The sequence below is a fragment of the Triturus cristatus genome, chromosome 8 (assembly GCF_964204655.1).
Source record: "Triturus cristatus chromosome 8, aTriCri1.1, whole genome shotgun sequence".
Taxonomy (NCBI): Eukaryota; Metazoa; Chordata; class Amphibia; order Caudata; family Salamandridae; genus Triturus; species Triturus cristatus.
The window spans coordinates 1,668,155,436-1,668,179,204 of NC_140591.1; the positions used below are offsets into that span (position 1 = coordinate 1,668,155,436).

The 23,769-nt window shown below is 46.0% G+C and overlaps 1 protein-coding gene across 1 annotated transcript in view; it reads right to left on the reverse strand.

Moving 5' to 3' along the window:
* Positions 1–22,528, reverse strand: part of LOC146808538 (vomeronasal type-2 receptor 26-like) — a 100,867-nt gene extending 78,339 nt beyond the window's left edge. Inside the window, exons 1-2 of the mRNA XM_085623988.1 lie at positions 22,436–22,528; positions 19,134–19,361 (exon numbers count right to left, since the gene is read on the reverse strand). Coding sequence (XP_085480114.1) covers positions 19,134–19,361; positions 22,436–22,528 — 321 coding nt within the window. The remainder of the gene's footprint in view (positions 1–19,133; positions 19,362–22,435) is intronic.
* Positions 22,529–23,769: the final 1,241 nt, after the last annotated feature.

Genomic DNA, 23,769 nt, shown 5'->3' on the forward strand with positions numbered 1-23,769 from the left:
TACGCACAGCACCATTGGCTGCAACCCTGCTTCAAATCCTAGACGCTCTCATTATCCTTCGATTCCATAGCGCCTTCCCAATTGCACGATTTCACAACGCGGCTGACTTCACAAGCAGCATCGCCCGTGAAAAAGAAGGATCCCGCCCTCTTGAAGACACATCTACCTTTCCATTCCAAAAAACCCCTCCCCTAGGCGTTATAATTCTACCAGGCATTACTTTGTTGACAAATCCCTTAGTCCTGATGATGATCCCTTTATACTAGGAGCTAGGGATCGAAACGTTACGTCGACTTGATAATAGTTCCACATTATGGCAATTGTTTAAATGCACCGTGGATACTATTGGCTAGAGCTTACTTAAAGTCACTGATTGTATTGTAAGCCCCCTCGATCGCTCCAAAACTTGTTTGCCTGTTACCAATTTGTAATTGCCTCTCATTTCCTGGCTTTTCTCTTTCCTCTCTCTGTTGAAAACTCGGTACAGGACTGTGCCCCTGTTTCATCAGCCTTCTCATTTCTCACTTACAATTCTTTGACCATTTAAGATTAAATGCTCCTCTGTCCGGCTGGACACAGGAGGAACTCACATAGGTCTCATTGAAGTCTATGTCAAAACATTGTCTCCTAACTAGAAATTAAGCTAGGACCTTTTGTTAACAAAATGAGTTTGTTCTATATCACACTGGAGAAAAGGAACCGCGATGCCATGTCAGAGTCACCTCACGTCCTGCCACTGTGCATCATGCATGACTCATAATCTCCTGGCTGAATGGAAGGGTGGATGGATGTGTAAAAGGATAGATGAGTGAAACGATAGATGTGTTGATGGATGAATGAGTGAAAGGATGAATGGATGGACAGATGAGTAAAAGGATGAATGTAAAGTTTTATGAGTGAAAGAATGTATGAATGAGTAAAAGGGAGGGTGGATGGATGGAATGATGAATGGATGAGTAAAAGGGTGCATGGATGGATGAGTGAAAGAGTGGACGGATGGATGGTTAGAAAATGGATGGATGGATGAATGAATAAAAGGATGCATGAGTGAAGGTGGAAATGGTTGGCTGAGGTGATGGATGGATGGGTGAAAGGGTGGATGGATTAGTTAAAGCATGGCTGACTGAGTGAAAGTATTGATGGAAGAGCGAAAGGGGGGATGGATGGATGAGTAAAAGTGTGAATGAATGAAGTAAAAGGGCAGATGGATGGATGAGCGAATGGATGGATCGATGAGTAAAAGGATGGTGGATGAGTAAAAGAATCAATGTAAGGGTGGATGAGTGAAAGAATAGATAGATGAGAGAGAGGAAGGATGGAGGGAAGGAAGAAAGGATTGCAGGATCAGTGAACTGGTGAATAGATGAACAGCTGAGTGAATGGATGGATGGATGAGCAGGTGAAACGATGGGTGGATGGGTGAATGTGTAAATGGATGGATGCATTAGGGAAAGGGTGGAGTGAAAGTGTGGATGGATGGATGAGCAATAGGACGGATGGATGATTGAAAGAATGGCTGGATGCATGAGTAAAAGGTTGTACGAATTGATGAGTGAAATGATGGATGGATTGATGGATAGATAGGTTTGGAGATGGATAGGGATGGGCACAAGGATGGATGGACAGACAGAATGGTGAAAGATTGAGTGACAATTGAAAGAATGAATGGATGACAGAATGTAAAGGTGAAATGGTGGATATTAGCAGATGGGTGGAAGGATAAATGGATGAATTGATAGATACTTGGATGGAAGAGACAAGAGAGCTCTTCTGGGTAGGGTTATGATGACTTGTTCCACTTGCTTGGTGCCAGAAGAGCTTTGGTTGAAAGTTTTCTTGCTACTAACTTTCCCATGTATGCCATTTTTATGTTTGCATTGTCTTTACATGTTGCATCTCTACATCATACATATGTCATTTTGAGTGACACAGAACTGCTACTTGAATGTTACACTAGTAATTGTAAATTGTAGCATGTTTTCTTTCAAGTATAAGGCTCTAGAGAGAGTCTTATAGTCCCATGAGCTGTGCTTGGGATGTATATTGTCTTTGTAGCAATACATAAGGTGTCCAAAACAAACTGTGAATTGGTGCATCTTTATACCAGGTGTAAGTAGTGCAGCCTGCTGTTATTTCCTTGCATTCTGGAACATGCCACTTCATAAATGTAGCAGTACCAGATGCAACTGAAAGAAATAAATGAAATGATTTATAAGTTTGAGAACTCTATAAACGTTTCTGTACAGGGGTGACTTTAACCCTGCTTTGATGCAGCCTCACATGGAGGCATGGCGCTGTCTATAATACATGCTTTGTTTTGTTTTGTCAGAGCTCTGCTGCCCTTTTTTAGTTCTGGTCTTTAACTTATAAAGCTTATAAATAAAAATGGAAAGGTTACATTTATTTGAACTCAACTTTATTTTGCTATGCCCTGTTGCTTAATTGTTTCCCATAGTGATGCCTTTCAATGAATTTCCCACAAATCTCTGGAATCTTTTTGCGACCTGTACCTAGCTTTTCCATTCACTGTGACTAATGTAAGCCACCTAATACAGCTTTAAAATAGATTTAGGGGCATATTTACAATGGCATTGAGCCACCGGAGTGTCACTTTTTCCGATGCTTCTGTGGCGCAATGCCTGGCTCCATATTTACAAGGCAGCACTTTGCTTGGCTTAACACCGCCTTGCAATTATGGGCCTCCTCGCCGCAGTTTTCTGCGGCAAAGTGGTAGACTAGTCAATTTGTTGTGGAACCTAGAACTAATTGCAATACAATTTCTGTGAGTGGATTGTTATTGAAATTTTTCCGTAGAAAACGATGGTGAAAAGTCTACCTCTCTATCATGACACGTTAATCCAATATGGCGGATTTTTCAAAATGGCTGCACAATTTTTGAGATATAGGGTATAACTGTTTATATGCCCATGTGTGGTATCATTTTATATGTTTTTAGGGATGGGAAAGTCAAAAATAACATCAAAAATTGTTTCTGATGACCATAATATCAAATAATCACGGAATATGTCAGATAGACAAAGTTTGTATAATTGTTTCGTTGACTTATATGACAAAGTGTGAAGGAACGTAAATATTACAATACATTTTTGAAATAAAAAGTTTGCTATTGTTTGTGTTTTGTTTTGTTACTTTGTTGTTATTGTTTGTTTTGTTGTTAATCAAAAATGTTTCATTTTTGTGTTACAGGTTCTTGCGAGTTGCTGGGAGATACAGTGAAAATGGACGTAGAAAAGTGTTTCATTTGTGATGTGGTGTTTCAAGAAGATGACGATGTATCTGTACTCACTGAAAGAGGAGTGACTGGAATTCAAAAAACATGCAAGGAGAGAAAAATATCTAAGTCTCACGTTTGTGTTGGGCAGAAAGTTCACAAGAAATGTAGAGCGCGTTTTGTTAACTTGAAAACTCCGTTCCAGGAGAAAGAATCAGATCCCACAACTTCTCGTGTTCTACGGTCATGTGAAACCCCGTTTGTTTTTAGAAAAAATAGTTTTTTCTTTGGTACTGAGTTAAGTTTATACTTCAGGGAGAGGAAAACAAATGCGTGGTTTAATGCACGAACAGTTGAATTCAAATCATCAGTTTTACAAAAAATGCAACGAACGCAATGATGAATGGGCAGACAAACGTAAGAGAACTATAAACTGGGAAATTCATTCCAGGGCAGTTCACTGATAACCCTCCAATATCTTCAGGTCGACCAGAGGACTCAGTTTGCCAGGAAACTTTTCTTCAAGTAGTTAAATACATGGAGGCAAATGATGAAGAACAAACTACTGTTAAAGAACTTGTTAATAAAATGCGAGAATTACTGCCAGAAAATAGCGAACCATACAGTTCGAAGTATATGAAACAAAAACTCAAAGGGCATTTTGAAGATGAAATCTTCATAGGAACAGTTGCTGGGACTGCTGATGTCGTTACTTTTAAAAGTACAGCTGCTCATGTATTGCAAGAGTACCACAGTCATAGCCATGAAGATGTTGAAGAGGATCGAAACAATCTCCTTATGGCAGCTGCTGAAATAATAAGAAATGATATTAAAGACATCCCTGTAGAACCAGAAACATATCCACCCATTGAAAACGTGAGTAGTGTTGTGTTAGACCTGTCAGCCCTAGGGTGGTCTTTCCCTGTGTTTTTGCCCTTGCCTCATTTTTTCCACCCTCTTTTAGTTGACCTTAGGTCTCCGAGCGCCTTCCCATTGCTAATCAATGCAAAGGTGCAGGTGCTCTCTTCTCCCAATATGGCTGCCACAGGCCCCTGCTACTGCGGAGTGGTCTTTTTAGTAGCACCCTAGTCGCCAGGAGCTGGCTGGGGCCCTACAACATTGTTGCCACACCAGCCGCCTTTTTCTCCCATAGTTAGAGTAGGGCAGCTCCTGGAACCTTCTAGAACAAGGGTGGGGTCTGGTTTTGCCGCCTTAGAGAGTGGTCACCTGACCTGGGCATACATAAGGGAAGGAGGGAAACTTTTTAGACAGTTGGGGCGACGGTGACCTGGGTGAACCTACGCAGGAGACTTAGGCGGTAGGGCCTAGTCAGGGACCTATACCACTGGGAGTGACAGGGCTTAGGTGCTGCCTTCCAAGCTGTGTGAGGAACACTGGACTAGCCCACTGATCTGGCCCGGCGGGAGGGGAACCCAGGGACGACCTGCAGTGACTGACTAACCTGCCTTCAGCCACCAACTCAACCCCCCCCTTCCGTCAAGAAACCAACTCCTAAGGGTGCAGGAACCAGCAAGCGCCGGAGAGTACCTCATAAATTCCCACAGGACTGCTGGGGGATCGACCAGGTATTAGCGCTGTGCCACCCCTGCGCTCTCCGACTCCACCTGGGACCCCTGTTCTGAACTGGCACTTTTGTGTGGCCTGTCCCACCTCAACCTGCACTGCCCTGAGACTCTGTGCTCCCCCGCTGGGCTTCGGGGAGCGCTGGGTACCAGCGATATCGCCTGAACTGCGGGCCGGGCCTGGAAGTCCCCCCACCACTGCCGGGCCGCTAGAAGCAAACTCACCGCCACAGCCCGGCGCCGCCGACATCTCCAGGGGTGCGGGGCCCCGCCATCGCCGTCGCGACCGGGGTGACCCCCCAACGTGTGCCCAGTGGCTGGTGATCCACTGCGACGGCCCTCAAGCAAGGAATGGGCTGCCGGACGCAAGAGTAGGCTGCGCTAGGCCCTGAAGCCGTTGCCCTCATCACGTGACGGGGGCGGTCTCCTGGACGCTGCCCCCTCCGCCTGCCGATTGGTGCTCAAGGCCGCGCCCCCGCAGGCCGCACTACTGTCGGCGGCTGCGGGCGTGCCTCTACTGTGGCCATCACCATCGGTCCCCGGGCCCCAGGAGCCCTCGGAGGGCCCGGGACCGGCCTCTTGTCAGCACGGGGCTCCCCGGCAGCCCCCAGACCCGCCGGAGGCCCCACGAAGCTCTGCCCACCTCAGGGCCTCCCCCGAAGCCCCCTCTCATGCCCGGCTCACCGGAGAGCCTGCACTGCTGGCGGGTGGGGCTCCATGAGGAGCGAGCCCCCCGCCCTGCCTGGGACCCGCTGCCAGGTCCTTCACGAGGTTGGAGAAACAGGTAACTCCCGGGGAGGAGGGCGGAAGGCCAGAGGAAGGCCCGGAGCTCGCCCCTCCCCCGGGGAAGGCTGTCATTGAGCCCTGGTGGCCCCCACTTGCCCCAGGAGCGGGGGAATAATCCCGGAGAGAGTTGGCCAAATGAAATACTGTGTGCTACTGCAACCCAGGCTGCGGGGGATGTTAATTCTTGCCTGACAGAAAGTTAATTCTTGCCTGACAGAAAGTTCATTCTTGCCTGACAGACTCTTGCCTTGAAGTTAATGCTTGCATAATGAAACGCTGATCTTGGCCTCATGAACTGGTCATTTTTGTCTCAGGGGATATTGTTTGCTAATGCTTAAAGTTGATTAATTGTCCTTAAATGACATGGTTATCCTTGATGAAAAGCTCTGATGAAATGCCATCTTTATCCTTGATGAAACGCTCTAATGAGATACCATGTCTCACGCTCTAATGAAATGCCATGTTTATTTCTAATGAAATGCTCTTATGAGATGCCACGTTTATTTCTAATGAAATGCTTTGATGAATACCGGGATTGTTGATTACCCTGACTCTGACCTATTTGATTTTTACTCAAACTCCCTGGTGTGGTGTCTGTCATTGCATGCGTTTCCGGTCTCAGTGGATGTGTGTGCTATATGGTCACTTTACACCTAAGCTTTCGGGTGCCTACCTACTCGCGTCAAGCTACCCCCCTGTGGAACTGGTGACCCCAGGTCCTACATGTTGACTATAATGTGAGCTATATTCCTTATTCGTTAAGGCTCTTATTATCAGTTTTTGTTACTGATAAAACCAAAAGAAAGAGAAAAGTAGCTTCTTTGGACAGGCAATTATGCAAGCTCTGCGCCCACGAGTCTTAGTTGCACCGTTGCAGTTAGGGCTGGCAGTTCAATTACATGACAACACAAGCTCGAGATTTGTAGTTGAAGCAGTAAATCAAATGGGATTCTGCAGCTCTTTGTTTTGAACGTTCAGCTGCAGCAGAAAGAGGAAATACTATACCTGTCCTTGTGGAACCTTCTGAAAGTCCTCCGAAATTCGTTCAATATGCAGCTGATAATATTGGTCACAATATTATTACAATAGATGGCCATGGTACTTTTCATGGGATGGGCATTATCTCCACTGTGACTCCAACTGGAAAATGTTCAACAGTCATTAAGAAACGTCAGGTTTAATTTGAAGAACTGAGGAGGTTGAGGCAAATCCCAATAAAAACATATCATTCACAGGCCAGTGGGATGCGTTTTTTAAAGTATAATACCATTAAGGAAATCGCGTACAGTGACCCATCTGCAAACCTGGATATTTTATTGAACATCTCACATCTACTCAGCAACAGTGTTCCAGGATGGCAAGGAGTATGCCAACTACTACATAAAGGTAACCATCCCGGTGTATCATCTGTCATCTTTCTGCCAATGATTAACATGGATCCAACAAATGAGACGTGTATTCTCTCAACACTGTTTTTTTTTCCTGACCATGCCAAGAGATACAGCCAGACCCCTATTATAACATTCGACCAGCCTCTTTTCCACAAAGCACTTAGCATTATAGCCAATGAATCACAGGATAGTCCTTTGAAGACGGTCATTCTGAGACTAGGAGGCCTGCACACAATCATGAGTTTTCTTGGATGCATCGGTTTTTTGATGAGTGGAGCAGACTTGGTTGATATACTTGAGATTGTATATGCAGGAAATGCTGTAAAGCACATGCTTTCTGGTAAAGCTATTGCAAGAGCGATTAGTGGTCATCTTATTGTTTCATCAGTTTTCAGCCCGATTTTAGCAACGCAAGCCCTAGATGATAACGACGATTTACAGGCAGATAGATCATTGTTTAATAATCTTCTTAATGGGGAGCTTTCTGTTGAGGATGTTACACATAATGCTGTTGTCGAAATTGCAACCAAACTGCTGAAGGCCAAAGATGAACTTAACTTTTACAGGACTCCTCGACTTTGGTTGCAATATTTGCAAATGGTCAACATCCTGAAACAATTCTTAAAAGCTGAAAGAACAGGAATTTGGCATCTACATCTTGCAATGGTAAAGGAGATGCTACCATTTTACACGGCATTTACAAATGGTCTGCATGTTGTTTTCGGGTGGCCTTTCCACTGATTTGGTAATTGAACAAGTTCTAATGAAGAATATAAAAGAATTCAGCGGAATGACCCATGGAAAAGGTATGACAAAATTTGTGAAATGTGGCTGAAGCAAGAGTCAATGTGCGACTCTGCAATGTATATGCAAAAGACAAGGAATAGTGTGCACAGATGCGTGCATGGATTGTCGAGGAATAAGCTGTTGCAATTCCATGGAAGTGGACATGGACAATGATTGAAATCATAATATTCTTATACTGAAGAGTGCTGTTTGAATGTATCTCTTTAACAATTTTCATTTGTCAGTGTCATATTGAGAAGTGCTATATTATCTTGTTGAAATTTGTTTATCCTTTTCAAATGATGTTAAAAAAATGTAAATAAAAAATAATGTCAAAACTATGTTTGGCATATTTCCATATAATTATCGTTGTTTATTGTATTAATCCCAATTTGATGTTATAGGCATCAGAAACTATTTTTTATGTTATTTTTGACTTTCCCGTCCCTAAAAACATATAAAATGATACCACACATGGGCATATAAACAGTTATACCCTATATCTCAAATAATGGGCAGCCATTTTGAAAAATCCGCCATATTGGATGAAGGCGTCATGATAGAGTGGTAGACTTTTCACCATCGTTTTCTATGGAAAAAGTTCAATAACAATCCACTCACAATTAGTTCTAGGTTAGCCCATTTTTTGAACTAATTTGACTAGACTATGGTGTGTAATTGGTGTAGCTGTGGGCATACTCACGCAACACCCTTTGCTTTTCAAGGATTTGTAAATCTGAGGCATCGTCAAAACTAATGTCTGAAAAGGAGGAATTAGAGTGGTGCAACTAGGAGAAATACAGTAAATTGTCCTCGTTTTTTGCTCTAAGTGTGCTGCATTGTGCAGTATACAAAATAATGAGGAAAATGCCATTTATGATTGTTTGTGTGCAGGAAGGTGTTCCTTCCCGCACAAACAGAATCATCCCTGCAATGCAGGCACCCTTGCACCATGGTACAAGTGTTGCAGGGATTCTGCTTATGCACAGAACTATGCGCAGGAAACCAGGACCTCAGAGAATTGTGGTGTACCAGAAACTCCCCTCAGAACTAAGAACCCCTATCCGACTAGCTTAGTGTCACATTCGTTATCCGAGATTTAGCTCGGCGGTCCCAATATATAGACAACCCAGAACAAGCGACTTAGATACTCTCAGGAGTGGTGGGAATCCGAAGTACCCGTTGGTAGCTATATATCAGTCCACAACAGAATAACAAAGACACGGTAAAGTTTAAAGAGTTTATTTTATAAACCTCGCGTCCTAAGATGCAGTACTTTGGCTAACACAAGCAGACAAATGGTTAGGATCAGCACCATCAGCATTGTTACAATACCATAGAAAATGAAAGGAGCAATCATAATAATAATGACAGTGGAAAGCAACCACCCTCCTTTCTCTAGCAACTAATAAGGTATTATTAGATTAACAGAAGGTCTCTTAGGCTTGCATGGGGGACCCCATACCTTATAGATCAGCTTAGTGGAATCACATCACAGGATCAGCTAGGCTCTCTCCTGCAACAGCTCTTCGTTTCGAATGTAACAGAAAACATGCTGCTCTGTAATATTAAAGGGCTCGTCTTTCAGGTATTGGCAGCTGTATGTATGTTATGGCTAAGAAGTGGTACGATCAACCTGAACACAACAACCTGCCCCGTCTAGTGACCCAGACTCGTTCCTTACACGGTGTACAGACCAAGGTCACTGCTCGCTGTTAAGGATGTTAAACAACAGACGGTTCTCATGTGAAGCTAAGTCGAGTCAGCAGTTCTCGAATGAATAACATGTAACAACAGTGTTGCATGCAAAAGCAGCAGAAGCGGCAAGCTGGCTTTCTAACAGCCATCGAGGTTATGCTAACTTAGCGTTGTACATAGGGCGTGGTTAACCCACACTACACCCCCCTTTGATCGGACTACTAACCAAAAGGGGCGCACTTATCAAGAACGCAGAGTTCAAGTTAGAAAGAACGGAACCAAGGTCACGAACTATAAGTCCACATAAGGTAAGTGTAAAGTTCGAAAAATAAAAAAATTCAAAAACAGAAAAAGATGTCGTCAGGTGGAAAAAAACCATGAAAAAATGGGAAAAAACGACATCGATCGATACATCAAGGGTCGATCAAGATAAAAAGTCAATCCATAAAAGTATAGGCACAATAAGTTGCAACAGCCTCCAAGAGGAAATCATTGGAGTGTTCCGCAAAAGTATCTGCCATCCAGTTTAACAAGGGAAAGGAACACACGTGTTCACTCACAATAGGAGCTTCCAGCACTACACGGGGACAACAGGAAGGTTCCTCGATATAACTTCGCTCCAGAAAGTCAATCGCAGCCTCTTCAATGGCCCAATTTCCAAGGACCCTTATTCTGCTCATCTGGTTGAACTCTGCGCTCAAGGTTGGAATCGAAGGCCAGATAGAAACATTGAGCCAGCCATGCGGGGGTGGGAAAAGGACATTATTACAGCAAACTACACGCTGTGAAACAGTGACTATGTATGGAATGCCCTTTAGCATCCCACAGCAATTTTCATTATTTAAAAGTAAATAACTACCGTTAGCAAGCAGTGTGAATGAAGGGGTTATAACTGGTACAGGTACACCTTTCAAAACGCAAGCTAAATTAGGAGCGTGTACATTGCAAACACCATGTAATTGTATGTGTCTACACACCACAGAATGATCAGGAGCAGAAGTGCATTCCTCACCCTTCAGATAAACCTCTGTGCCCTCCCGCATGCATCTATATGTAAACAGGAGCGACCAAACTTCGTGCAGGAATGCACTGCCAAGTTGTTCATATCTGCCAAGAGCATAATGTTTCATGCATGAAATAAATTTAAAAAGCGAAAAAGGTAAAGTGATTACGCCATGGATAAGCCACACGGCTGAATGTAACTCAGCAATAGAGAAAGGCAATGGTTCTAATTTCTCAATGTGCAGTAATGAATAAGTCGCATCCTTCATAGACATAAACTGTTGTTTGGCAGTTAAGTTAAAAGGGAGGAACAAAGAGGAAACATTCATGTAATCCCATGGGACCTTCCCTGCCTTTAACGTTTGTAAAGTCCATGCAAACTGCACAACAGAACGCAACTGATTCTGGCCATGGTACAACACAGACAAATCATCCTGCACAATGTCTACGACAGATGAAACAATATTATCTAAAGTGTAAATTCTAGAAGACAAGGTGTTTATACTATTATCAATCACAGCCAACACTTTTTCCATATTGGCCTGGTCAATAGCACGTAATCTGGAGGCAGCCTCAATTTGTGACAATTTCCAAACCTCGTTGTAAATAGCATATACCCATCTTTTGGACCTGCCTACTGCAGGACCTTTAATAAAATCATTCAAATCAATTTTGTCGTCTAAACGTGACAAATGAAGTTTAACAGATGCTAATGTGGAATGTTGCAGCCACGACTGGCATAACTTACCCACAGAGTAGGTAGTTACAGTGTGTGATGACTCAAAACGAGGATCCCCCCTGACTTTGGTGTACCCAGGTGCCAAGGCTAAAAATCGACGTTGACAGGAATCTGAACCAGTTTGCCATACCAACCATCCCTCAGGATTAAACGCCGAAACATTAAAGGAGGTGTTGGAAATGAGGGACTGCAAGTTAATGAGGGATAGATCTGTGAAATTACCCCAGCTGGGGTAAGCACCCAGATCCGGGACTGTGGGGGAATTCAGTTTTTTAGACGTTGCCAAACCAAAACAAGTCGTCTGAAAAATAGATGAATTCAAAAATAAAATATAGTTTGGGATAAGACAGACGCGATGCTAAGCCTCTGTTCCTGAACCTGCCATGGTTTAGTACCCCAAACTGATTTGAGATTGATAGTAGCTTTCCATAGCTCATAGCCTCCGACAGCCAATTCGTCCATAAAGGACTTGGAATATAATAATTTGGTATGTGTCAACCTTACCTTTGAGGCGGTTTCAGGCGCCATCTTAAAATAAAAGGAGGCCGGTTTTGACACACTAAAATCCGAAAAGTATGTGAACTTGTTCACTAACGTTGTAGAACTGCCCTGATGAGGGGCCGGACAATGTTCCCATTGTGTGTAATTAACAAAATTTCGAAAGGTATTTGCTCTATGTAGGAAATGTGTGCCATAATGTTGATAACAAAATTGTTCACCATAATTAGCAGAATTTAAATATAAATCTTCAGCATCAAATGCAGCATAATATTTTAGGTCAGAAAATAGTGCTTCTATTGCTTGTACATCCCAATCATCAGATCTGATGTTCTGTTTAACGACATCACCCATGGAAACACGAAATACATTAGGCACATTAATCACTTCGGTAGGTCCATGAATTTGAAATTTAACAGCATCCCAAGCGATCCCATCACGCACAGGCCAGGCAGTAATGTTCACAAAAGTCTGGTCCCTTTTCATAATGTGTGTGGAGGAATGGGGGGCCAAAGTTCCAGCAATTGTTCCAATTGTAGATCGGTCAGTCAGGTAGTGTCCATTTATAATTTTAAAAAACACTACCACAAAGCCAATTGTCATGAACAAAAAAATACATATTAGCACCAGCCAGATGTAAGTCCATGGTGCCACTAAAAAATGTCTCTTGAACCAGGCAAAAAATATAGCAATTTTGGAAGGGGCAGTGGAAGTTATTGATTCAGTGTCAAAGGAAGAACGGGACTGGTTAATCGCTGTTGAATGTAAAAGAGGCAACGGGACACTTGCAGGATAAGCACACTCAGGATCATCAGGCAAACCACCATCAATAGGCGGTATAGGAGGGGAAGCAACAGCATGCATCTCAACGGCAACCTCAGGCATGATGGTCGAGGGCAGCATTACAACAGAATTTCGCAGAATGGAAGGGCAAGAAACTGAAGGTGTCATACTATGAAGTATCGGCCACTCGCTGTAGCTTGACATTGTCAATCGAGATGTACCTGTTTTCCTTGCGACCAGGAAGTGGTGGTAAAATAACTGTATGTGTACCCTGGACTCCAAGCACCGGGACTGGTGCACGATAAGAGGGGCCAAACTCTTTCTTGTTCTCCACCTTCTCACGGACCAGATCACCAACTCGAGGCAGCCAGCCGACTACCGGAATCTGGAGCTCAGCTTCGCATGTAGAGGGTACGTGTTGCTTCGCCACAGTGTCTCTTGCTTCTTGTCGATTCTGCAATACAGCACAGTGATCATCTAGGTCAAAAGGCGCGGCAGCCGCCGCCATGTCTAGACCCTCAAGGTCTGGAACAAACATTCTTACTCCAAAGAGCATCATGTATGGGGTCCGCCCACCCAGAGACCGTCTAGGGAAATTATTAAGTGCACGTTGCACGTCATACAAGTGGGTTAGCCAGCTTCGGCCTGTACCTAAAACCCTTGCTGTCAAAGATTGCTTTAGGTCACGGTTCATTCGCTCCACAACACTATTGCCCTCAGGCCGGTATGGAGACGAAAATTTGACTTGGACCCCCAAACTTCTCATGGCTTCTTTGTAAGCCCTAGAGGCAAACGCAGGGCCCTGGTCAGAATGAAGGGTACCACATGCAAAACTCCCAATAAAGACACGCAAATCCTTGATGACCGTCCGGGCATCAGTACTCCTTTTCGGCCACACCCACAGAAAACGTGTGCACGAATCCACTGCAACCAAGATGTACTTGTACGCAGTATCAGAGGAAAAAGGACCACAGTGATCTAAATAAACACACGCAAGTGGTTGATTAGATATAAACAGCTGAGTTTGTGGTGGACGCGCGACAGTAGAAGGTTTAATCTGCTGGCAAATGTCACATAAAAGAACATAAGCTCGCGTTTGTTTGTACAAACTGTACCACCAGTAACGTTGCTGTAAAAGAGATACAGTCGCCGAAACGCCGGCGTGCGCAGACGCAACACCTTCGTGGGCAGCTGTAATCAGAGATGGTCTGCAGTCCGCGTTGGGAATCAACCTGTCACCAACGTCGTTAATCCTCACTAACGGGACATTATCAGGACTTAAACGATAATGATAGCGGGAAGGGAATCCTTTCGGAAAGCCCGTCCCTGTCTCAGACGCAGCAATAGCTGCCAAGATGTCATCATCAATCCTAGTTTTGGATCTTGTAACTGCTGCTACTAAATATTTCGCCACTGCGGTTTTTGCTGCCTCGTCAGCCAAACTGTTACCGACAGCATGGACACCAACACGCTGGTGACCAAGAGTGTGAATTACATTCACGAGGGGCAGACCTTCCTTAAGTTCTGCCACTCGAACCCAAAGCGTTTTGTGCTTCACTGTGCTACCTTTCGAATCACGAAAGTCATTGTGACTCCAAAAGTGTAGATTCTCGTTGTACGATTGAACACTATAAGAGTGGTGACTCGAGGATCAGCAAACTACAGTGCAAGCACCAGAGCTTTCAGCTCATCCAACTGCGCGGTACAATCACCCAATGACTGCATATGCACGACATCAGACTGGAACTCACCGTTCACGAAAGTACCTACTACAATTGCACAGGCCGCTGAATAGACGTGCTTTGAAACCAGTTGCGGGTTGCGCAGACCCATCAGTGTAAATGACACAATGGTACTCCTCGAGCGGGCGCAAAGTCAGAGGAGCCGGATGAACAAATTCATACTCCAAGAACTCCTGTGTCTGTAATGCCGCGTCAAAGATATATGTGACGTCGGGCGAAGTCAAGGAGGTTGCCCATTGTATCCACCTTGGATGCAAAGCCTTAGAATTATGTACACTGGCCTTAGTGACCGCCTCAAGGGCAGGGTACGGTGTCACCACCAGCATGTGCTTCCCCTGTGATAGCGCTCGCTCTTTCAGGATCGCCATCTGAACTGCTGTCAGTACTTTCTCGACAGCGGAGAAGCGCAGCTCAGCCGAAGTGTACAGATGAGATTTGTATGCAATGGGGACGGTGTCGCCCTCATTGAACGTCAAGTAGGTGAAACCCACTGCACCCGGTACGATTCTAATGACTAGGTTAGTGTGGTTATCACGAGTTTGTAAAAACTTCGAAGCAAGAAGATCAGACTGCAAAGATTGCAATGCAGCCGAATGCTCAGGCAGCCAGCAAGATTTGGTAAAAGTAGGTTGTACCAAGGCATAAAGCGACTTGATACGCTGGGCATAATCAGGAATGTAGATACAACCGAAAATCAGAAAGCCCAGCAAAGATTGTAATTTCTTCAGTGTCGTAGGAGTACTGAGGCGTGCGCATTTCTCAAGGAACTGCGAAGCCAAGCCTCGACCCTAATGATTGAGTTCGTACCCCAAGAACAACACTGTGTACTCGGCAATGTGAGACTTGGCAAAGTTGAACTTGTAACCAAAGTCAGCACACATAGTTATTATGTTATCCACATGAGCAAGGTGTGGAAGCAACTTGTCGTCCGTCAGGTAGATATCATCTACCTACGAATATGCTTCCGGGTCAATCATCTCCAAAAGTGAGACCACAGGAGCAGCAAAGACCCCGGGACTGTTTTTATAGCCCATCGGGAGCCTTTTAAACCTCTTTTGTTTGCCACCCGAGGTAAACGCCGTCCACTCATAGCTATGAGGAGACAGGTTGTGGCTATAAAAGCCATTGGAGATGTCAAGAGTAGTTTTAAAACGTTTTCTCACAAGACTATCGACGAGAGCCGAACTGTGTGTATTCTGAACCGCACATGTCCGGCAGTGCGAATTTAAGTGCCGGTAATCCAAAACTAGGCGGTACGATCCGTCAGGCTTCGTCACAGTGAATAAAGGATTATTCATGGGTGACACACATGTTTCAATTACTCCCTGATATTCCAATTGCTCAAGGATGGACGTGATGTGAGATCGAGCTTCGCGACGCATGGGGTATTGGGGTTGTGGCTGGGGTTCCGACCGCAACGGAATCGTATGATTGGGAGAAAATTTGTCCCAGCCCATCTGAGTACGGTACAACGCAGGCGCGAGCACCTGCGCCCACTCCCCGGCTAATCTATTAGAATGTTCCAGTGGCACTGTGTGCCCAAAGGACGGGAGGATAACCACCTCCCCTCTAGTAGCCTCTAACACGAGAGCCGGGGGCCAATCCGCCTCCGCCAAAAGGATATCATAGGTGGAGGTTAGATTATCCCAAAATACCACTTTAATTTTACGTTGTATGTCACCCTCAATTAAAAGGTTAATTTTAAACATTCGTTCAGGGGGAGCTACGCGAGTATCAGCAGTTTCAACACTTACAAATGTATCAGTTGCTGTCGCCGCCAGAAACGGACGCAGCGCTTGTCGCACTACTGTAACTTCCGCCGTGCTGTCTAGCAGCGTTAGCGCCCATGTCTGGTTCAGAAGCTGTGTCCGTACCATCTGAGGCATATCTCGTAGTTAGAGCAGCAACTTTCTTCTTTTGAAACGGGGGTCTTTGACGTGCAGACTCGTCCTGTTTGCCTTTACCGTCAGTCTGACGGGGCTGCTCACGACCTTGAGCACCCCTTCCCTTCCCACGATCTCCGCCACCGGATTGATAAGCCGATGTTTCCTGTGAAGAACGAGGAGAGCGTTGTTCAGGAACCTGAAATCTTTCAGGTGACTTAATATTAGAGCGATCGCGCAAATCATAAGTACTTTCACTTTGTATCTGCACCGGCGACGCAGAACGAGACTTCCGTTTCTCCTGCTGCTTCCCCTGTTTCTTAGCTCGCCAACTTTGTTTTGGAAAGTTGGGCTTTTCGTCCTTGGTAGACGAACTCACTTTAGGCTGCTGCACTGCAGTCGGAATGATCACGGCGGGTTTCACACCCAAGGCGCTACGACTCACCATTCTGTAGGCTTTCGCTATAATTTTAGCGAATTCCTTTGGCCTGTCGCCTGGATCCACAAGTGCCAACATATTGCACACTTGGAATTGCATGGCATCTCCTTTGAGGTTGCCCATAACCATGGAACAAACCACATCGAAGCTATGGACAAGCCTCAATCCCAACTCAATTGCTGCCTCGGCACCATGATTGTCTTGGACCTTCTTGATGACCGAGGGCAGTACAGACATAGACGGAGTGCCGTAGCACTTCGCATAGGTCGCAGCAAAGACCTTGCCCCAATTGTCACAATCGACAATATCCGGGACCAGATCCTTTGGCAAAGTTATAGTGAGGATCCTGTGTTTATCCACAGGAGAAGTATTTGGAAACACGGCTTCAAATTGATAAAAATTTTCAGCAAGCCAGTAAGGGAATTCATCCCTATTTTGGGGGCGCTTGCCGACAACCGAATTAACCATAACAGGACTGATGACCGTCGCATGATGGTCAGTCGTGTGGCCCGCAACCGCAGGTGCCCCCACCTGTACATTGCGGGACACGTACTGCACTAACGCCCTATGGACCGTAATCAGGGCAGTGTGTAGCACTCGTAACTTCGCGACCGCCACAGTCATGTAGCGGGGATGGGGTGTATAACCGGCCAGCACCGGCCATGTGGTCCCTGCAATTGACAACGGGCCCATTCTCGCCGGCACTACTGCATGGCGAAGGGCGCCATTAAACCAAATAGTATGCTGCCAGGCAGTAAGGGGAATCTCGAGTGTCCGATAAGGGGCATAGGCTGCAGGCATCGCGGAGTATATTCGTGGAACAAATTGTCGTTTGCATCCACTTTCTCAAACGTCACCCAAGAGTAAAACAACTCATACGGGAACGCCGCATCAGCGCCTACCACTAAAATAACAGCCAAGCCATCATCCGTGACCCCATAGACCCTCAAATGTGCAGTCAGGGGAACCCTACTATGCGCGGCGACATTGACCGCCATCGGGACACTCAGAAGAACAACAAAAAAGCTAAACTGTAGCACTGGGGTTCAGAAAAAGAAAACCTTTTTAATGATCAAGCTTGAAAGAACCTTTAGTCGAAACCTAGGTAGGTTAAGCCGTCACTCCCGTTGTCCGGAAACTAGAGTGAGGGCGTTGTGGACTAGTAAAAGCACTACTAAGGCGTTTCAGATCAAAAGACCAAACGTTAGGTGCGCCATGTTGCAGGGATTCTGCTTATGCACAGAACTATGCGCAGGAAACCAGGACCTCAGAGAATTGTGGTGTACCAGAAACTCCCCTCAGAACTAAGAACCCCTATCCGACTAGCTTAGTGTCACATTCGTTATCCGAGATTTAGCTCGGCGGTCCCAATGTATAGACAACCCAGAACAAGCGACTTAGATACTCTCAGGAGTGGTGGGAATCCGAAGTACCCGTTGGTAGCTATATATCAGTCCACAACAGAATAACAAAGACACAGTAAAGTTTAAAGAGTTTATTTTATAAACCTCGCGTCCTAAGATGCAGTACTTTGGCTAACACAAGCAGACAAATGGTTAGGATCAGCACCATCAGCATTGTTACAATACCATAGAAAATGAAAGGAGCAATCATAATAATAATGACAGTGGAAAGTAACCACTCTCCTTTCTCTAGCAACTAATAAGGTATTATTAGACTAAGGTCTCTTAGGCTTGCATGGGGGACCCCATACCTTATAGATCAGCTTAGTGGAATCACATCACAGGATCAGCTAGGCTCTCTCCTGCAACAGCTCTTCGTTTCGAATGTAATGGTAAACATGCTGCTCTGTAATATTAAAGGGCTCGTCTTTCAGGTATTGGCAGCTGTATGTATGTTATGGCTAAGAAGTGGTACGATCAACCTGAACACAACAACCTGCCCCGTCTAGTGACCCAGACTCGTTCCTTACACGGTGTACAGACCAAGGTCACTGCTCGCTGTTAAGGATGTTAAACAACAGACGGTTCTCATGTGAAGCAAAGTCAGCAGTTCTCGAATGAATAACATGTAACAACAGTGTCGCGTGCAAAAGCAGCAGAAGCAGCAAGCTGGCTTTCTAACAGCCATCGAGGTTATGCTAACTTAGCGTTGTACATAGGGCGTGGTTAACCCACACTACACAAGGTTTCCTGTGCTAGCATAAGTCAGCTTTTTTAAGAGCCAGCGCAAGGAAAAACACAGGGATGCGCCATATTTTTGTGAGTACAGCTCATCCCTGCGTTTTTTAAATGACACAGTGTGGGGCTGCTAAATTGCTTGCAGCACTACACAATGTATTTGTCAATATATGCCCTTTGTTTATTTTGGCATTTATCTTTACATCCACTATCATAATTACTGTCATCCACACTAGGTCACTACAGCGATACCAGAGAAGACTAACAGCCCTGTGATGTCACTTTCTGTGAATTCACTTCTTGTGAAGTCACATGCAAATTAGATGGGCCTCACATCTTCCCTTTTGCCCGGGGACCCAAAAAAGAAATCCTAGGCCCCGCCCTGATTTTTACCAGAGCATCTCATCAGCAGTAGCCATTTGATCCTCACCTGCGATGAGCCGTCACTCCACAAGATGGCGCTCATGTCAATGGTGACCTCTTTGCCTCTCATTGCCCTTGAGTTGATGCGTCCCACTTTCACAAGCTGGAACGTGTTGTCTGGTGAGATCTGCACGTTCAGAATGTCATACGACGCGGGAACGTCTCCGTTGGCATCAAACATGACCCTGTTTCCGCTGGCAGTCTTGAAGTGAACGCGTTTTACATAGTGAAGCACCTGGTGGTTAAAAAAAAGGATTTTGCTATTATAATTTTAAAGAAAACAATAGAAAGTATACAATTAGGCATTTTAATTCGTAAAAGGGGCTGAGGTCATCGGATTATAAAAACCAAGATTACCTTTGCAGTGGGTCGCAATTAAAACTTTTTAATCCATTTGTGACATACAAGTAACTCGTTTACTCACTGAACTCTGAATACATATATCAACAGAGTAACCATTTGTGTTGCTGTTGAGGGATGAGCTCTGGGCTGGGCTAAGGTGGATGGTGAGGATGCTGAATAAGGTGGGGTGAATGACCATGTCCTCATTGCAGATAGGTCACGAGGGATGAGTAGGCATGAATCTCAGGTCCCCGATGTAGTGGCGGAGCCACCCGGCCCGTCCACGCATGTCGCACGCATCTACGCATCCCCGAGGGCGGGCATGGCCTAGGGGATAAATAAAGGTGGTCAAGACCGCTCAGGGTCTTTGGCCAGTAACCAAGTAACACGCGTGTGGTCTCATTCATGTTTAGCGAGCGTGCGGCCTCGCCCACGTGCAGGGACTCACCCCGGAGTCTAGAACGCTACACTGGCGACGAGGCAGGTCTGCCCCACGCCTCGCCACCACTCACCGGGTGATTGCAGGAGCCTGTGTCACTGAAGGGGAGTTCCGGCGTCCTTAGTGCGGCTGTCGCGGAGCGGGTGCCCACCCCGCAGACCGTCCCTCGCACCACCGTTCCAGGCCTGGAGCTAGCTGCCTCTGGCGCGTTATCGCTGAAGAGGGAGAAGGAAGAGGATCGTTGGTGCAGGGAGCAGCGCCGGAGGTGAGGCCGATCCTGCACGCACGTGTGGTGCGCGCCGCCTTCACCCAGCGCTGCTCTCCCTGGCGCCCTGCATCGTCGCGCTGCTGCTCCCACTACCACGTGGTCGAGCCGGCGGGCGAAGTATTACCTCGCTCCATGTGCACCCCCTACTGTGTCAACCCGGTTGGAGAGTAGAAAGTGAAAGTGAACTTTAAAAGAAGACATCGCATTGACAACAAGAGTTGAACCACTTTCTTTTAAACTTAATATGAGGGGTTCATGTTGTAAGCGGTCGACGACGTTTCGAGCTCAGTTAGTTGAGTTCATCTTCAGGACAAAAGTGAGCATCTATAATCTAGAAAGCAAGAATACAAAGTATAAGTAAACCATAGTCTAGTCCCTGAGAGTAGCATCACATTCTGAAAAATAATATAACCTACACATTGCTCTCTATAGAGTGATGCTGTGTATAAAAAGTGATTTGAAAATCGGACAAATTGTAAGTTTACATTGGGCAAATCTCTCCTTCCCTTCCTTCGTTGCATCAGCTGTTCACTTTCCTCGCTGGCTCAGCTGTTCAGTGTTCTAACCCACACACCCCCTCCATTCCTTTCAGACTAAATCTGCCTGGCACCTGAATCTCTGAGGTCCCGGCTAAATGAATTCATAACGGTTCTCAAGTAAGTCTGTATCCGCTGCCTTCCCTGCTCACTTTCACCCCTGACTTCCCTTCCATTTAATTGCCTAAAAACATTCGTTTTTTCCTAGGCCTCCTGCTATGACAAAGGGCCCTACTATGATGCAGTAACTTGCACATGAATTTCTCGTGATCAATAAACAAAATTCCTAGTTGATATACTCGACCCCTACCTTATATCTACACTGACAGTAAGTGTTTTTAATTGGTGGGTCTGATGTAGAAAAACCATTGTTTATGCTGAATCGCGGACTATTTGGCTGATCTGTGTTCTTTTGTCCTCCTTTTCTATTTTTAAGATTAGGAATTATACTAGTACTTTGAACCCAACCAATCTTTCATTGATGTAGACTGTGCCAAATGCATAATTATTCACTATAACAATTCTATGTTATGTTTTTTCAAATCACTTTTTATACACAGCATCACTCTATAGAGAGCAATGTGTAGGTTATATTATTTTTCTGAAATGTGATGCTACTCTCAGGGACTAGACTATGGTTTACTTATACTTTGTATTCTTGCTTTCTAGATTACAGATGCTCACTTTTGTCCTGAAGATGAACTCAACTAACTGAGTTTGAAACGTCGTCGACCGCTTACAACATGAACCCCTCATATTAAGTTTAAAAGAAAGTGGTTCAACTCTTGTTGTCAATGCAATGTCTTCTTTTAAAGTTCACTTTCACTTTCTATGTCACGCTTATTGTCACTGAATATGTGAGCACCTGAATTTACTTCATTGTATAATAAATATCTGTTATACCTTGACCTTCTTGTCCCTGTTCTATATTAACTATCGCTCTCTTTCTTCAAAATTAAGTTAAAAAAAACCTTTATTTAAACGCTTACACTTTTTAAGGTTATTCTATCCTGGACCTCTTTAGGCCATTTAGAACCATTGTGTCTCTCTTCACACTGTACCACCCCAGGTTCGTACATCGGGGTACCCTTGTTTCCTATCAAACACGGTTGGAGAATAGAGCGCGAAACCATCGCCCCTGCTGCAGAGAAGTACGGGGAACTGTGTGCCCCTCCTCGGTGAGGACAGGCTCTGGGACTGTTTGCTCTGTGAGCCTTCTTTGGGGACAGGACCAGCTGATATTGCCCTGCTCATGCCAAGAGGGAGAAAAAGGTGCCCAATGCTCTGCCTGCAGCTGCTGAATGAGGAATAACGAACAGAAAAAAAAAACAATTAAACTAATAAACAATTAAATCAGACGCACACCCTACATCCAAAAAGGGCACAGCGCACAGAAACGGCATCGCCAAGCCTGCGCTCACTCGGCGTTCCTACACGGCCACAAAGCTCGGACACGCACAAGGTGTCAGATAGCGCTGAGAGATGACTACCCCGAGCACCAGTGGCGGGAGTGCCACCCAGGTGGTACCACCCCCACAACGAGCTGCTCCACAAGCCCCCTCCCCAACGGGACATGGCGCAGCCGTCCCACTGCCACCATTTAGTGAACTCACGGACCCTTCCACCGCGGCAGCGCACTGGCGCTCCTGGATTGGTCGACTGGACCATTACTTCGTGGGAGTGCGAGAGACGGACGGGTGAAGAGATAACTACTGATGTGTTACGGGGAAGCGGAGTTGCACAACCTCTTCGAAACATTGCAGGACAGAGTGAACGACAACGATTACGCTGGGGCAGTCGCAGCCCTCAATCGTCATTTCGATCCACAGATTAATCCAGACTTCGAGTGGTTTAAGCTCCGGCAGGCGCATCAAGGAGAGGCTGAGACCATAGACATGTTCTACGCTCGCCTGCGAAAGCTCACGACCACATGCACTTTCGACCGCACCGGCGCACTGAGGTGGTAGTGGATGCAAGCCCCGTAGGGCTAGGGGCGGTTCTGATGCAGGAAACCGAGTCTAGAGAGTGGGTTCCCACCGCATATGCCAGTCGGGCGCTGACAGCCACAGAGATGAGGTACGCACAGATAGAGCGGGAAGCACTGGCCATCAAATGGGCATGCCAGCATTTCCATCTATACCTGTATGGGCACAACTTTCGGGTGGTCACCGATCACAAGCCCCTAGTCCCGCTCTTTGCTGACACCACTCGGCTCGCCCCACCACGGATTGAGAGGTGGGATGTGCAACTACAGACGTACCGGTTCGACGTCATATTCAGACCCGGGGCCAACAATCCGGCTGACTTTTTGTCACGACACCCTGGCCCATCGCCGGCGAGGCACACCCCGGCGGACGATGAGTACACGGAGGAGTTTGTCCAAATGATCTCCGTAGACGCATGCCCGACAGTGCTCACACTCGAGGAAGCAGGGAAAGCGACGGAGTCTGACGAGTGCTTAGCCAAAGTCAAGCGCACACTGGTCGATAGAAATCGGAACCATTTCCTGGATGGTGTTAGTGCACTCACGGCGGAGGAACAGGTGTTTCGTCAACAACTGTGGAGGGCACAAAGCGAACTCAGTGAAGGTCCCCAGGGGTTGTCCTGAGGGGCGCCTCCCCCGTGATCCCCAGGAGCCTGCAGAGTGAACTAGTCCGACTAGCGCATCAAGGCCATCAAGGGGTATCTAAAACCAAGGCTAGACTCAGGAGCACAGCGTAGTAGAGCTGGGCTGATCGTAGGGTCCACCATAGCGTCCATCCCTGGTTCCCTGGTTCCCAGGGATGGACGCTATGGTGGAGGAAGCCGTATGCAACTGTCACTCCTGCCGCATCACAGGTGGGGAGCCAGCACCACCCCCAGTAATCACCGAAGACCAGTTGTGTGAGCCATGGTCCAAAATAAGTATAGACTTCGGGTCATTCCCGGATGGGCAGAACACACTGGTGCTGATTGATGCCCACTCGAAGTTTCCAGTGGTGGAGATAGTGCCGTTGACGGCGTTCTCACATGTGAAACCAGCACTGGACCGCACCTTTGCCATGCTGGGTCTGCCGGA